Source organism: Linepithema humile, chromosome 7, assembly GCF_040581485.1.
Source record: "Linepithema humile isolate Giens D197 chromosome 7, Lhum_UNIL_v1.0, whole genome shotgun sequence".
Lineage (NCBI taxonomy): Eukaryota > Metazoa > Arthropoda > Insecta > Hymenoptera > Formicidae > Linepithema > Linepithema humile.
The window spans coordinates 7,559,626-7,576,577 of record NC_090134.1 but is presented as its reverse complement, the minus strand read 5'-3'; the positions used below and the strand labels follow the sequence as shown (position 1 = coordinate 7,576,577).

General features: G+C 35.2%; 3 protein-coding genes across 13 annotated transcripts; 2 read left to right on the top strand and 1 right to left on the bottom strand.

The window, feature by feature from the left end:
• The first annotated feature begins 22 nt into the window (after nt 1–22).
• Nucleotides 23–1,493, top strand: mRpS26 (mitochondrial ribosomal protein S26). The gene is made up of 3 exons (XM_012373089.2): nt 23–168; nt 485–737; nt 884–1,493. The coding sequence occupies exons 2-3, from the start codon at nt 493–495 to the stop codon at nt 1,317–1,319; spliced, it is 681 nt and encodes a 226-aa protein (XP_012228512.1). The 5' UTR covers nt 23–168; nt 485–492; the 3' UTR covers nt 1,320–1,493.
• Nucleotides 1,494–1,881: 388 nt separating this feature from the next.
• On the top strand, nt 1,882–16,767 carry LOC105675729 (A-type potassium channel modulatory protein KCNIP2-like). Of its 9 annotated transcripts, XM_067359902.1 has the most exons (9): nt 7,590–7,757; nt 7,835–8,117; nt 8,196–8,322; nt 9,809–10,510; nt 10,815–10,865; nt 13,119–13,346; nt 13,775–13,845; nt 14,003–14,221; nt 14,537–16,767. In XM_067359902.1, exons 4-9 carry the CDS (start codon nt 10,498–10,500, stop codon nt 14,645–14,647), a joined length of 693 nt encoding a protein of 230 aa, XP_067216003.1. In that variant the 5' UTR covers nt 7,590–7,757; nt 7,835–8,117; nt 8,196–8,322; nt 9,809–10,497; the 3' UTR covers nt 14,648–16,767. The 9 variants fall into 9 exon arrangements, 8 of the variants coding, with proteins under 8 accessions (XP_012228507.1, XP_067216002.1, XP_067216006.1 ...); XM_067359903.1 differs by lacking the exon at nt 8,196–8,322; XR_010891347.1 differs by lacking the exons at nt 7,590–7,757; nt 7,835–8,117; nt 8,196–8,322; nt 9,809–10,510; nt 10,815–10,865 and adding exons at nt 1,882–2,033; nt 2,258–2,495 and having other exon boundaries at nt 14,537–14,772; nt 14,902–16,767.
• On the bottom strand, nt 3,515–7,526 carry LOC105675722 (uncharacterized). Of its 3 annotated transcripts, XM_012373067.2 has the most exons (5): nt 7,166–7,526; nt 5,863–6,096; nt 4,253–5,447; nt 3,801–4,073; nt 3,515–3,720 (listed from the first exon to the last, which is right to left on the bottom strand). In XM_012373067.2, the coding sequence occupies exons 1-5, from the start codon at nt 7,295–7,297 to the stop codon at nt 3,668–3,670; spliced, it is 1,887 nt and encodes a 628-aa protein (XP_012228490.1). In that variant the 5' UTR covers nt 7,298–7,526; the 3' UTR covers nt 3,515–3,667. The 3 variants fall into 3 exon arrangements, with proteins under 3 accessions (XP_012228490.1, XP_012228488.1, XP_012228489.1); XM_012373065.2 differs by having other exon boundaries at nt 3,515–4,073; nt 7,166–7,525; XM_012373066.2 differs by having other exon boundaries at nt 3,515–4,073; nt 4,253–5,429; nt 7,166–7,523.
• Nucleotides 16,768–16,952: the final 185 nt, after the last annotated feature.

The following is a 16,952-nucleotide window of genomic DNA, read 5'->3' as shown; positions in this document are numbered from 1 at the left end:
GTAACCAAAAACAATGTTATCTTCAGTCGCATTTCGACTTAAATAATATCAAGTACTCTCGCCAGATGTCTACGAAAAGATACCATAACCTCAAAGAGAAATTGGAGTGGTAAACATAAAAAAGGGAACAAGCAGAGCTGTAGAATATCTATTTTAAAATATATTATGGTATTTATTGTTTAATCTTTGATACTACAGTATTCATTATGTTATATTAACTTTTTTAAACTATTAATTATTGTATTTTTACATTTTTTAAATCTAGTCTCTTTTGAAGTGTTCACTGCAATATTATATTAATACAAATTATATATTAAATCTTTTTATTTAGTCTTTAAATATCTAATATTAGAATCGTAAATGTAAATTCAAAAAATGACTGATTAAAAATGTAACAATAATACTGTAGTAATAATTAATGTTATAATGATGATAGAAAGATGGAGTAATAATAGATTTTTTCTAATACATAAATTTTTTTCAGTTCTAAAAATGATGCAGGCCATAAAGATAATGAACGCCAGCACTCTGACAATTAGTACCACCAGGCTCTGCGAGTCTTTCATCCCAAATTCTGTCTATACACAGTGTGTGCGTTGGAAGAGGAAACCAATTTGGTTACCTACAGCAAAATCGAAATTATATCGAGTACCAAAGAAACGTGTTATACCAGAAGTGGATAAACAGGAGTTGCAACGTTTATATAACAATTACAGGACATACATGACATCACTTAGGTGCAAATGCAAAATATAATCTATAATCCTGAAATTTGTTATTTTTTATTTTTGGCTGAAAAAGATTCTAGATAGTGATTATTTAGAAATCCGTATATAAAAACTCTTCTATTTTTATTCAGAAATTAATGTATGATGTATTTCAGGTCATATTTCGTTGAAGTTGAGGAAAGAAACAGAGTGCAATATGATGAGGCGACTATGAAAGCAGCAGAGGAGAAAGACTTTGAAAAGTGTAGCGCCATAAATGATGAATGGAATACAGAAGTGGCGAAGATACGAGAGGCCAGACTGGCCAAGATAAAGGAGAGCAAAAGGGAGATTATTCTGCAGAAGTTGCTGAAGCAAGAACAGCGGCAGGAGAAGCAGAAGAAGAAGATCGACGAACGGATCAGAAAAGCCAAACAGGAAGCTGTTACATTCATCACCGCAGATAATATAGATGCAGCGATTGAAGAATGTTTAACGAATACCGTTAATCATAATCGCGCGATGGATTTGAAAGGAAACTGGTATGAGGGGAAGTATCTTCCGGATTCGCCCATTGAAGGGACGCAGATACCGGCGGTTGCTGAGCAATGACAGACAAGTGACATTCAGGCTGCATAGAAAAGTGAAACAAAGATTTGATGATCCTATCTTTTTTTTCCAAGTATTTTAAACATTTGTTGGAGTAATTATGAATAGTTGGAATAATAAGTATGAATTATATATATATTGTAATAAGTACGAAAAAATACATATGAATGCCCCGCGCGATTGTCCCTTATTGTACACAACTAATATACCCCGAAAATTAGATAATATATATGAAAGGAACCATAGTACCGTTCTTGCAATGGAAATAGATTGCAACATACTTTGTACAATACAACAAAAATTATAACGAGAATTTTCTTGTAGAAACATATAAAATGATTCACAGAATATATGAAAATATATTTAATTATATTGTACGAAATGATGGAATATTTTAGTCGAGAAAGCTCACTAATTAAGGCCAGTTAATTAATCAAGCCTTCACGTTCTCATAGCAAGCTCAGGTTTGTGGAGAGGCGTAAGAAAAGTGTTTGAAGTGGTCCGTATAATTAGTGCCGCGGAGCGCTGCGGAGCACCTCATTAAAACTGCGCGACTCAAATGCAACCCCGTTGCATCCACGGCGTGTATATGCATATACATACAAGCGGCAGTCTGCTGCAGCATTTACCTGCTTCGCTTTAACGCACTTCAAGCGCAGTCTTTCGCGAACTGCGCGCCGACTCGCACCGCCGATTTCACCCTCTCGACTTTCGGAGGTGAGAAGAAATGTGAAACAAGGAAGTCGTAATCCAAAGACCCGTGAGATTTATTTAAATTCTAATGAGCTTAGTAAAACGAAACGCGATAAAAGCAGTCGCTATTTGCAAAAGTTTCTATTTTGTATCTGCAATAAACGGGCAGATTAAATAAGATAAAAAGAAATATATATATACTTTAAGTTGTGTAAAGTATTATAAAGTTATTTTATATTGATTTGCAGGCAAAGCACTTTTATTTTTATATCAACTGACAGGAGATTTAATTATTAAACATCGGCGACGTATCAACGAAAATGTATAGTGTACACGTGACGCCGGGGAGATCTCCGGGACGGAAAAAGAATTCAGGCGATCTGGACAGCGAAATAAGAGCATATGGAGGAGGAAGAAGAAAGGAATCGATTTCGATGAAATTGAAGAATTACATCCGCTCGCAGTTTCAACCAGGTGCCATATCGGGTGAGTCAGAAAAAGTTTGATGTGGCTTAAAGTCACGATCACATTTCTATCAATTTTTCAAGATAATCAATTCTTGATTCGTAATTAATGTTTGTCAATGTTTGTTTATATGTTTTCCAATAATGAAGCGTATTAAATGCATGTAAATTAGATGCACGCACGTAGATTTTTTGATGCATATATGTAAACTTTATTTATTTATATATTAAAATATACAAAATCCTACTATCTCGCTGTATAATCTAACATAAGAATACTCTACTAATTATTTATTAATAAGTATATAATAATTTTTTATTTTCTATTATTTATCTATTTTCTATATAATATACAGGATGTAACATATGTAAATCCTATATATAATATAAAAACTCTACTAATTCTTTCTTTCTTGCACATGAAAAAAATAATTCTCACGATGCAAAGTATCATAACTTTACGTAAACAAGTTCGAGTATTTAATTAAGAGTATTTAATGTGTTTTATTATTTATTTTCTTACGTTATTTTATCTTTTTACTTCTCTCTAATATAAAGAATAGAAAGAACGCTAGAATTCTGAAGGACGATTGTTTCTATGTCAAAATAAAACATACAACAATTTGAAATAGAAAAAGTATGCATTTAGAAATAGATTTAGTCTGTCTCCTAAGGAGATATCGATTATTCCATTTCTGTTTGCTATTGATTTCTATTTGGATATCGCTCCTATTTTTATTCTAATCAATAGAAATAATTACGCGTATCACTTATCAGCGATATGGACGAATGTATGGACGAAGTCTCATATTAGCAAGTGGCAATCTCGCGAAATAGTTGTTTAATTGTTATTGTGCGATTAACAAAGATATAAAAAGACTAAGTTCGTTCTCGGAACAATAACAATTCAACGCTCTCCCCGCACTTAGAAACAAAAGAATTATGCTTGTTTCGGAAAAACTATATTATTACCCTGTCGCTTTTGGAGAACACTTTTATTCGTTCCACTTGCAAGCCCCGTCTCGTTTACTCTAATGTTGCTTATTTACTGTCATAAATATTTCGAACTCACTTTAAGTTTTCGTGATATCCGGCGTGTCCGGAATGTCGTCGATCCGATCGACGGCGACGTTGCAGAAAAGCGGATCCGACACGTGAACGTTCATCTCATCGGCGATAGACACCGGCTCGTATTCATTCATCCACACATCGTTGATCGGTGCCACGGAAGTGTCGTGGACGATGTCCTTCAAATTATCATTGCTAGGGATAGTGGTCGCGTGCGACGGCATCATAGGATCACTAGACATATTCGTCATTCGCATACCCTGTGATGTGTCGTTGTACAGCATCCAATACGGCAAAAAGGAATGTTGTCGTTGCTCGGCGGTGTATCTTCGCTCATGCCAGCAGCCAGAATCTGTCGGAATAGAACCGTGACTAGGTTGATGCATGACGATCGGCGCCTCGTAACAGTACACGCAGGACGTCATATTCAATTTAGAATAGTCCACCTGTTTGGATATGTGATAGTTCAGGGTGTTTTCCAAATTATTGTTGGTCTGAGCGGTCCATTTTGGCCAGAATGGCTCCACTGTTCCTAATTAATGAAATGGTCGTTTAGTTCTTGATTGAAACATTAGAAAATATCGAGAAATAAAAGCTGCCCTTCGCAAAAGTCTCAATTGATGTTACATACGAAAAATATTTTTATAAAATATTTTATATATTACATTGTATTTATTTGTTTGGAATGAAAGGTGTAAGTAGAACGCTCACCATTTATCGGTCTGTGCAAATTCTCCGTAACAGTTTCTTGATTGACAACATCATTTTGTACTTCTGCCATAACGTTACTTTGCTGTTGTTCTAATCTTTCGTTTATCGGATCAATCGCCTCCTCAGGTCGAGGATAAAAATACTGATACTGTTGATTGTTCGCGTAGACATTTTGCTGAGCGTTATTCTGTCCGAAAGTATCGACATTGCGGAAATATTCTGTTCCCATTTCTCCGTTGTGTTTGCCAAAATTTTGCAGATAATAAATATCGTTGGAATTGTTCGTGGTCATCATGTCCGTGCCGGTCGCATATGAATTAGTGTCTTGTGCATCAAAGTTGAAAAAGTTTTGACCGCCATTGCAGGCAGTGTCGTTCGGATACTGATAAGTCATATTGTTGTTCGCAGCCGTCATGGTAGGATCCGTGTTGTTGTAGTAGATCGCGTGGAAAATTTTGGGGGACTGCAAATCGCCATTAGGCACTTCCGTCACACTAGTAATTGTCCAGTTCTGGTAAGAGTTATTCGGCCGATTGTTCACTTCGTTGGGAAATCTGTACTGATCGTCGGCGGGCAGCACGCTGGGAACTTGCTGAGATATCAAGTTTGCCTCGTTCAGCAGGTACTCGCCCTTGTTATTTTTCAATAAACAATAATCGTTGGCGTTGGTGTCCGCAAAATGTTCTTCCAATGCCAATTCCTCGTCCAATTCGCGATCCTCATTCTCGTTGCTCTCAGATTCGGCAGTTAGAGTGTCAGAATTGTCCAGCAGATTGCTGGCCCAAAAGAGCGAACTAGCGATTTCGCCTAGATTGGCGCCTACCGGCGCCTGTAGCATCCTTTTCAGCAGAAACGACCCCTGCGAACTTCCCTCGGGCTCTTTCAGCACTTGATAACTCGATCTGTCGACCGAGGAGATCGCCAATGGGTCTGCATCGTTGATTAGATTCGATTTAAGATAGTTCTGTCCGTCGAGAGGAATCATTTGCAAATTCGGTGATATCGGCGCGCTTTGCAGATCCACAATAGTGTCCAAGTGCAAGTCCTGCATTTGGTTGTTATTGTTGTCGCATGCCTGGAACTCGCGTTGGATCCTCTTCAGCAAAAACTGCTTGAACTCCTCGTAGTGCGGGAACTTGTCATCGTCCTTACTCACTATCTCCTCTTCAGCGCCGATCTGCAGAATAGACGGAAACTTGCCCGAAGTCAATCAACGCCGCTTGATCGCTGCATCGCAAAACAAATAGTAATGCAACGTTGCGATACAATAGTAGTTTATAGGAGTTATTACATAATTGTAACTGTGGTTAATTACAATGTAACGTAATAATACATATATAATAGATACTAAGTGAGATTCCACATACTTGTCAAATATTGAAAAATGTAAAAAAATTTATTGAGATTAATCAAAATAAATTGATACCCATTAACAGCCATTGTAGAGCATGTAAGATTTTAGACACGAAAAGCATTTTACCTACGAAACAATCTAGCAGACTAAATATTTTACAATAATAACATTAATTCTATACATACAATATTAATTATTTGACATGATAATTAATTTTAATAAGTCAAATTGCAAAATTAAATTTCTAATAACTTACCCACTGATAAGGGGCTTGTGGCTGTTGCTGCTGTTGTTGTTGCTGACAGTAATAATCGTCGTCAGCCATAATGTAATCAGGACTATGTAGCGGCGTTGATGTTATCCCGAGTTTGGAATCCTTTGATTTCCTTGCCTTTCTCTTACGATTCTTTCTCAACTCCTGCAATAGTCGACTGAACTCCATTTCATTTCCGCTTCTGGCAGCTTGCAGAACTTTGACCAACACCTTTTTCTGTAATCAAGATTATGTTAAAACACAAAAATCAAAAGTTTGAAAACATTTTACAAAAAAAAATATATGAGCAAATTAGAATTTAAAAAATATTTTATCTAAAAACGTTCTCTTTATATTTGCAATAGAATTACATAGTGTATTCTTACGTAAATAATTTAAAAAATAATAAAATCATCTAGATTAACAGATAAAATTATTCATTGTCAAAGTTAAAAATTTGAAAGATATTTTACAATTACAATAACAGTTTATAAGATAATACAATTTTGATCAAATTAAATATGTCAATTTTAAATAATTAATAATATTGCAAAAGTTACAAGGAAAAACAGTCAAATAAATAATAAATAAATACAGAAGTAATAACTCAAGTTTATGAAAATGACGTTTATCTCAACTATATATTCTGTATTTCAAACGAAATAAATGTATATTTCTTGGTGAAAAAAAGAAACAAAGGAACAAAGTATATAAAGTATAAGAAAACAAACGGACCTAATTATTTCATCGACAAGTTAATTTTAATCATGGTTAAGATTTTTAATCATGGTCGAATAATTTTAATCATGGTTAAGATTTCGCATTTCTTCTCCCATCATAATCTCAACCGAAAGAAGAACATTTGATTATCTGTTCGCCAAAAGTAGCCTTCTCACAACGATTATCTATATCTGCTTGAAAGGAATAGGCAGATAACGACATTCGGACCGAATTCCAAAGCGAATATCCGTTAGTCATGATTAGCACAATCTTCGCCACGATTGACGTCTTTGACGTTACGTCGACTTCTGGTATAATTAATCTTGGTTAGAATTCCCCGTATCCGCCCAAATCATGTCCCTAAACGAACCCGAAATCCGGCCAACGCGATCAAGTACGACTTTGGGATGTCAAATCTCTTTGAATCACCGCCACCATGATAGGCTTGAGGATCGGTTACACCGGTCGTAATTTCGATTAATTGCCTCGAAGAACGAAGAAACGACGACGAACAATAGAATTGAAACGAGTAGAGAGACGGCCGATCGGCACCGACAGCAGCGTCGCGACGACGATGACAGCTCACCTTGACGTTACCCGGTACACGGTACCTCAGGGCCAGGGCCTGTAGCTCCTTGTAGGACAGTTGGGCGATATCGCCGGCGATATTCATGCTGCTGCTGCTGTATGGCGGAATTTCGTCTGCTCCGTCGCTCATCCCCAACCGCGATTTCGAATTCGAGCCTGACTGACTTTTAGCGCGAAACACCGTAAAGTCGCATTCTCAGCAGCTAGCCGCGTGGATCTTGAAGTACCGTCAAATTGATATCATTAGATGGTACCACCGTGCCGGAAAAGCTACTCATCGATTGGTCCCCGTGCACAAAATCAAAATATCGGAAATGCCAACTTTGATAGAACACCCTCCAATCATCATCGATCCGTCACTGGAGAAATCGAACGCCAATCTTAATCGCGAAAATACCTCTAGAATTACGCTAGAAGAAGGATGGACAGTCTGACAATGAGATAGCTAACTTCAAGTCATAAATCTTTTTGCGTCTTATCCGCCATTTTGTTATAGTCGTATCTAAAAATTTGCAGTGGAAGTATGCAAGATTTGTAATAAGATTATTGCGTGTCAAGAATTCATCTAATTGTAAGTTTAATCATTATTGGTGAGTTTGTTACAATTAAGTATTTTTTTCAAGTAAAATTTGATTAATTTATAACACGTATGTCACGAATATTGTAGGAAACATTACGGTGGATTAAGAGAAAGAAAAGAGAACTTTTGTGGTATAATGTTCAGCAATATTCTTTTGAAATATATGTCTCAGCAAATAGCGTTGTGAACAAACTCAGATTCTCGCCGCTGTGCTACTTTTACATCGACTCGCATGTTTGTTTACACAGAAGTCGTGAGATTCGCCAAGAGCTCTTAAAAAATTTACAGAAGACAGATAGATTACATACATGATATGACAAAAGTTTACACAGAAATGTATAAGGAATGGAATATAAGAAGAGAAAATGAGGTAAGCATCGATAAATATCAACACTCAAAACACGAAAATGATACTCAATATTGATGAGGTATTTAAATATTTATACAGCATATCGGAAATTTATTTGCCATCCCATATTGCTATATTATTGAAATATTAAAGCTTTTATGCGTTATACCTAAGCTAAATGTGCCAATTATTCCAGAAGATATTGACGTTTTATACTCTATATGACGTAAGTGTGAGAATGTGAATTAATAATTGTCTGCTATTTTTGCAAAAACCAATGAGATTGATCCATTTTACTTCGTCGAAAAATTGCATTTCTAAAGAATAGACGTACAAAGTGTTGAAAAGAAAATTAAATATTGCCTGTCAAAACATTTTAAACAAACATTGATGAATTCTGAAAAAATATTAATATTAATATATTAGTATTAATATTAAATTTATAATTAGGATTTTATAGAAATTATTAAATTTATCATAAATTAAGAAATTAATTGATAATTTTAATTTATTGGAACATTAAAAAAGAACTTTTGTTATTATTAGAATCATATTTAACTTGACAACTTGTCAGTCAAATATATTAGTATTTTTTGATGATTATGGTGTCCACAGGATTAATGGACAGTCTATTTTTAAATTATGACGGCTAGCAATTGGGGTGGCCTAACTTGTCAGCTACAATGACATTTCACGGCAGGTTACTTTAATAATAGAGTTATTATTAAAGAAACGTTGATGAGCTAAAAATATTTAACAATAATATTATCAGTTTTATGATATAAAACCGCGTACAGACTTGTTCCATATCACTGAGACATTTCATAGAGTGATATGATATGCTGATTTAATTTCTTGCAGTATCACGATAGTTTTGTATTATTCATGTCATTGTGAGTTTTTCAATTATACGAGTTTGAATAAGAAACTCATGTAGATAACAGCAATTGTATACATTAAGATATTTAAAAAATTCGATATTATAAACAACAAAATTGTACGTGAGTAGAAAAATTTATAAAAGTTCCATTTTGTACAAAAATTTTGTATTAAATGGATTTTGAGTTAATTTAATTGAAGTAAATATGAAAAATAAGACAACAGGATCGATACAAGTGCAAACGTATTCTGCTTGTCGTCACATTTTTTTAAATAGCAAAGTACTGATAAGTCTATTATATATTGATGTGTCTATTATCTTTCTTGTAATGTAAGACATTACAGTATCGTCTATACTACCGTGATAGAATGATATAATATCAGGATGTGGCAAGTATATGCGCGGCTTTATACGATGTTTATTATTTCGTGAGAGCTTTTAATGCCTCGGGACTTCCAAAGCTTTTAAAAGACTTTCAAGAGTTGCAAGACTTCTATTTTTGAGGCTTTCAAGACTTTTATAGTTGTTAAACGTGTAAGGTCGTCTTCGTCGACCTCGTTTAATAGCTGTGGTTTTATTTTTCCTCTGCCTAATGTTTTATTCAAAATTCTATCAAGCTGGAATAGATCTAAATTTTTTAACTCTTTCTAATTGAAGGAATTAATTTTGTTTTGCTAAATATTAAACAATTCTGTTTAAGTTTGTATCTCTTGCTTTCCAACATCCACTTATTGTCGGCTAGCTAAATTTAATTCCTTAAATTAGAGAAAGCCAGAAAATTCAGATCTATTATCTTGAAGCCAAGTTTTTCAACATCTTTAAAATTTTCCAGAATTTCCGACTGTTAATATTCGGAGTGATTTCGCTCAAAGTCACTCGAAGTTCTCGTTGAGCCGTCGCTACCACAAGCTGTCGAAGATCGCCGCACTTGCGCGTTGAAAGTGACGTGTGGCACGCTTTCCCACGAACCCCTTAAGTGGTTCAGTGTGGCACCATCTACGCGTCCGCAACCACCGTTCGGCGTCGCGACAGTGCGGAGGCAGCAGCAACCAGCAGCATCCCGTGCGCAGCATCCGCAATTGCGTGGTGATCCATCCATTCTTACTCTCTCCCCCGCTCCGTGCGCGCGCGGAGTTCCTCGCCGGAAAGCGTGTCGCGGGATGCGTCGCGCCGATCAGTGGTGGTAAATCGAATCCCGATATCCCATCTCGCTGCTGATATATCAAGACCAGGCCGAGCAGAAAGTGTTGCGCGCTTGCTGGCCGATGAAGGCGCGTAAGAGCCGCGACAAAAGTAAGTCCGGAAAGCGAGAACGGCGGTAAAACAAAAAAAAAAAAAAAAAAAAAAAACAAAGACTGCTGTGATCGAGCTCTTCCTCCTTTGTCGTCCCGCGTTCGTACGGCCGTTCGATATACTCGCGGCACGACGTGCACAGCCATTGATACTTGGACCAGTCGAGCGACTACTCAGCGGAGAGCGTCGTTGACAAGCGGAGCGACAGCCGGGGGTGATAACTGCCGAATGCAGCACCAAGGTGATCAGTGACGGGTCCTTTCCTCTCTTCTTCTCTTACACCTCCTTTCCCCCAGTGGACACGGGTTGCTTGGTCTATCTGTCTGTCTGTTTGTTTATTTATCTGTTTTGTCCATACAAGATTTTCCTTGTGCCTAACGATATCATGCTCTATGAATGGTAGTTTTTGTAAAGGCTTGAGTTCAACCCTTGTCGCACCAGGACTGCTAATATGTCAAAGGTCTTTCGACTTGGTCCGAGTCTTCGGATGCACCCTCGGGTGATATTCTCGAATATCTTTTTCTCTAACATTTCGAATCTTGCAGTTATCGATTCTGGGATTTCTTGGTGTTTAAATAATCGGCTTCCGAAGTTTGGTAAGCCATCTATTTGTTTGTCATCCCCTTGCTATCTCTCTATGATATCGTATCTTGAGATTCTGAAACTGAAATTCTCCGGATTATTTAATTCTTCAACTCTTCTTTCTTTACAATAAGAATTTCAAGTAATTCTTGAATCTGTGAATTCTTATAGTTTTCTCGAGAATTTTGGATTTTCTAGTCTTCTAATCTCTTTAACTAGCTATCTTTTGTGTGTGTTTACAATTATTTGTACGCCTAAAACTTTTATATATCTAAATTTTAGACTTTATTTACTAATAGATATAGCTAATAATATTAGAATCTAGACTTTTTAGATTATTAGATTCTTATCTATAGATGCATAATAATATTAGAATTTTAGGATTTGTAGATAATTACATCTTTGGATTGTAATTAGTTCTTTAAATTCTTAATCTCCTTTTTCTTAGAATTTTAGGATCTTAAACTTTCCCTTTATATTTTTGCAATATAATATTTTGTAATTTTTAAATGATAGGATAAATATTTAACATATATAAACAATAGTGTAAAGCAAATTAATCAAAAAACTATAAAATATTTAATTTTATTTTTTTTTACGAAAGATATAGTCAAGCAGTTATAATTAGTGTAATCAATCATTTCGTAAATCAAAATTACGATTTGAAGATTTCGTCTTCAATAGAGGAGATAAGACGGATAAAATCCCGTCGCGTTACTTCACGAATATTCACGAAGCTTTCGCAAAAAGAAGGGGTGGTCAGGAAGCACGGGGTAGGAGCTGCAACGTTACTATGGCAACCCCGGATACCCGGGACCAGAGCTAATGGTTGCAGTACATAAAGGGGATAATCGAAACTTCGCAGTTCTTTAGAGAAAGTGATTCTTGGCATATTATCGCCAGTGAACTGCGGACGACGAATTTACGACAGCAGTTTTCACATACATCCCTAGAGTCTGCTTTAAACCTCTCGGTTTCTCAGATTATCGAACGACCCCATTTTTACATTTTTAAACCACCGAATATTTAAATTTTTAGAACTGTAGATTTTAGAATTTTGTAGCCCCTCAACTTTGTAGACCTCTTAATACATGAACTTTCAGACTCTTTAACCCTTGTTTTTTTTGCTTCTTTGTACTTGAATCTCTCAAGATTACTTTCTATTTTTAGATCTTTTCCGTTGTATATTATTGTAGAATATCTCACGATTGCTCGAATACTTTGTAGTCTTCTAGAAATTACATTAGACTTTCCAGTAGTAAATCTCTATGATTGTTTGATTAACTGATAGTGTAACGTCTAACTTCCGTAGTTAATCAACTCGATAATTAATATTATCTCGGTGAAGGTTTTTATAAAAAGTAAAATTAAAAATAAAGTCGCGTCTTTTTTATACTTAGTGTACATTTTCACTTGCGAAGAAATTAAGTCATTTTAATTACTTTTATAAAAATTATTTTACAGAAATTAAAAACGCACACACGTATTGTAATTTATTATTGCACTTTATTGCAAAAAGTATTTTTGATTAAATCCTTTGTGGAGCATCACTCAGCACTATAGAATCGTATTTATGAACTCTCTTCACTCTCAGAATCCAAAGAATGTATCCTCGCAATCTTCTCTTTCAATCTCTTAATCTTTCAATGATTTGCACTATAGAGCTTGTTAACAATATAGTTACAAATTAAAAATATTAAGTATAACATTATTTTATCTTGTTTTTCTCTCAAATCTGAATATTATTTTATAAAATATTTGCCTTTAACAAACCTATTTTTCTCTCAAATCAGCATATTATTTTTGTATAATATTAGCACTTTTTGTTTTAACAAACAGTAGTTTATCAATTCTTAATTATGAAAAAACAAGCAAGTTTCTGTAGTGCGAATCACTTCCACGATCTCTCTTCACCCCTGTCTGTTGTCTCTCGCCTCTCACGACTTCTCCGCCTGCAAGTCTGCGCACTGTGTAGGTCCCCTTTAGAATAGAGTACGCCCACCCCTTCTTTAGGGGTGCTAAGGTCACCTCGATGGTTCCCTCGAGCAATAAAAATCAAAAGAAGAACCCCCTTGCATCTTTTTCTTTCAAGTAGAACAGAAGAGATAAATGGAAACCTCTCCCTCAGTCGTCACGGACATTTGGGGGCTGGCCATGGCCTATAAGCGAAGACTAGCCCCCGATAGTTCGACAACGAGGGAGGGGCGAGAGGGAGCATCTCGATGGCGCGACGCAGTCTTAGGAGTGAAGGGCTTGCGAACTTGCAGAAGGAGAGCTTGAAGGACTCGGGGGCGTTTTAGGGAGCTCCGGGGGCGCCGCGCTCGCCCTTGGCGGCCGACACAAGCCGGAGGAGCTTGCCACCCTCGCGGCCACCACGAGATTTTCCCGAAAGGAGATCCAGCTGATCTATCGGGGCTTCAAGCAGGAGTGCCCAAGCGGCTTAGTCGACGAGGATGCCTTCAAAAAGATCTTCTCGCAGTTCTTTCCGCAGGGAGGTAATGAAGAGATGATGATGATAACGATGGCAATGGTGATCCCGATTGTTTGAGTAAACAATATTATTGATAAATGCCAGTGTTTTTTGTTCTTTTAAATTATGAATTTCTAATTTTTAAATTAGATGATAGATTTTATTAAAATGCAAGATACAATTTTATCCAAATTTATATCTTTAAAAGTGTCCAGGTACTGTTTTTTTTTTTTTTTTTTTTTTCTTAAATTTAAATTTACGTAAGATTCTTGATTTTTACAAAATCTAGACTCTGCAATTGTCAAGTTAGAAAAGGTAAAGATGATAATTATTTATACAGATTTTTAGAAAATTTTGTGAATATTTTTTTTAGATGAATTTTATTTTGTATTATGCGATAAAATTTATATTTTTTTAACTATTATCATCCCCTCTGATCATCACGTGTTATAGACGCAAGTCAGTACGCTCACTATGTCTTCAACACCATGAAGAGGAAACCATCCGGCAAGATAAGCTTTGAGGTGAGCGACGTCGTAGACAAACGCTTTAGAGAAACGCGGAAATGTTCCCGCGATTCCAAACTCGGCTCTAAACTTAGCATATAGAAGTTCCCTGAGTATAGTGTCCAAGTTCTTCAGGAAACCCGCCGTTCCAAACTGTACTCCAAACTTTTCACAGGAATTCCTCACTATACTGTCGAAAGTGTCGAGAGGATCGGTGGAGGAGAAGCTGCAATGGGTATTCGGACTGTACGATCTGGACGGCGATGGTTTGATAAGCAAGGAGGAAATGCTGGACGTTGTGGGTTCCATCTACGAGATGCTTGGTCGCTACACGCAACCGCAAATCCTCGAACCACATGTGGCCGCTCGCGAACACGTTGACCGCATCTTCCACGTGAGTGTTACGTCATCTCCAGTCGGGCAATAAGTGTTTATATATAAATAAAAAATAAAATTGTAGCTGTAAGTAATCGACAGACATTTATTTAATCTGAGATTTTTTGTTCTACAGTTATTAATTATTCGAAAATTTTCTATCTTTTTTTTGAAGGTAATTATTATGATAATTTATTATATTTTGTAATTGTGTTTTTTTAGTAATATTTTATAGACGACGGTGATTTATTTTTTTAATATAATATTTTTCTAATAACTTATATTTTTGATTATTAATTGTTAGTTATTAATAATGTCTCATGTATATTTTTAGTTGATGGATGCGAATAAGGACGGTGTGGTGACCATCGAAGAGCTGGTGCAATGGTGCTCCAAGGACGAGCAATTGTTACGAAGTCTCGACACTCTGGACACCGTATTATGAGATCTTAACATTCTACTGAAGATTCCAGTATCGGATTATCAACTACGCTTTGAGCAATGACGAGGCACAGAGTATCGTGAAACTTTTCATCGATTTATCCGTGTCGCTTTACGCAAATAAAGAGGGTATGCAAATTATTCTTCAAATGATTACGCGTATGAAAAAAGTTTATCGAAAATGTTAAAAGTATTTTCTAAAGAAGATTATAAAATTCTAGTTAAATCTTTTGCGAATCGTAAGCTTATGATTTACAGGGATAACGTACATTATTCAAGATGTCGTTTGCAGCGAGAGAAAGCCAAGCGCAGGCAGTCAGATTGTCATTGCTCGAGACGTGACTGTAAAAAACGACGCTAACCCTTTCGCACGTGTCTTTGTAAATATGTATGTACCCTGTTTACTTACCTACCCAGTCTTTCATGTACAACACTTCTGGTACGTCACTCGACTCTTGAGAATCTAAAAGAACCGATTATTCATAATTCGAAATTTCTTGAAGCTGCGCAGCTTTAGAAGTTTGGAATGTTAAAATTATATTAAAATACCGAATATATTACAAAATATTGTTAAATTGTTAATTATATTGCAGAAAGAGAACTATCGGTTCATCCAGAAATTGTTGCAGAAACAAAAAAGAAAAAAGAAATAGATGAGAGCAATCGACATGAATTTGATCTGTAAAAGCAAAAAAAGGGGGTTTCATAATTTACGAAAAAGATTTAATTTTTGATCTTTTTAAAATTTTTTTAAATTTTATAGAATGTAATGCTTAGAAATTTTTTAAATTTTTTTTTTAAGAATTATCACGGACATTCGCGTAGTCGTAAAATATTTAAACATCGGGATTTTTAATGGTGTAGGTATTAATCGATTGATTCTTTGGGCGCAAGTCTGCCCTTCCCTACAGCACAGATATAGAAAACGATGACATCTTGCATAAATGTAATTTTGATGTATGTCAATAACAATACGTGTGGAAAACACAAGTTTGATCAGTCATCAATTTATCTTAGCATATATGACTATAAACAAAGTTGCATGGGATTAATCAAAAGTAGAAATATAGACAAAAACGATTAAATACATTTTTAATTGCATATATTTATCGATTAATCCCAACCAATTTTTGAACAAGATGAGGTTTTTATAATATTTTTAAAATTGTTGAATGCAACATTAATGTAATCTTATAAAAATTTTGCAATTTCATGTCTTTATAATGTCTCTTCAACATTGCAATTTGCAAAATCGTAACATTATTGCAATGTGTAGTTGAAAGATTCTGTGCTGTATGGGCTAGCTCTTTAAGATTTCCAAAATTTGATCTTTCAATCTTAATGTATTATCGTGAATGCCGAATTTGAACTTTTTGTTCATCGATTACGAAACAATACTCTTCTTGGACCAACTGAAGGAAACAAATGTTATCCTATTATCATTTGGTCGATACCTCGTGTGATTATCCTGTACCTTATTATTACATAATGTTATCGATATTAATAAAGAATTATTATTAGAGTTAAGGCAACTCATTGTCTGCCATGTGTGATGTCAATAGTAACGACACAATATTTCTCAGATCTTTTTAGATCTTAATATTAAATTTTTCATTTTTAAGAAACTAAACTTCAAATCCTTTCATTACATATATTGTACAATCTTAAATCTTTACAGATTACTCGCAAAAGTTGCCATTTCTGCGTTTTTAAACGCTTCAATCGTGTAAACTTCTTAATTATTTAAATATTCTTGAATCCATAAATTTATATTCTTTAAATTTAAGAAATAAAGTTTTCCTCTATAACTTTATTTCGATCTTCATGGCAGATGAAATGTCGACACCACTAATTATACTTGTTCCCAAAAATTGTTGAGATTTAAGATATATAAAAAAGTAATATCTCTTACAGAAACAAACTATATTGACTTTGTTAAGAGCATTTCGTGAATTTATTCTTATTCGCATATATTGCGAATTTTTCAGCGTTGTAAACGCAAAACACGCCTTTTGCGTTTACCGAGATTAGGATGTAGTGTGTACATACGTATATGCACTTTTGTTAAAACGCATGTACACTTATGCATACCTGAAAAAAAAAATAAATCTTTGTACCTCGAAATATTTGAGTTTTATTATACTTTAGAAAAATATAAGATGTAAAAAATACTTTGAGATAATTTATCTTCAAAGAGCCTTCCTGCCTATAATTGTGGGTATGATTCTTGAGTTTGAAAATACCGCCCCTAAAAAAATGGTTTACACAGTACGATGACGAAGAGGAAAAACAATATAATTTTACATTTT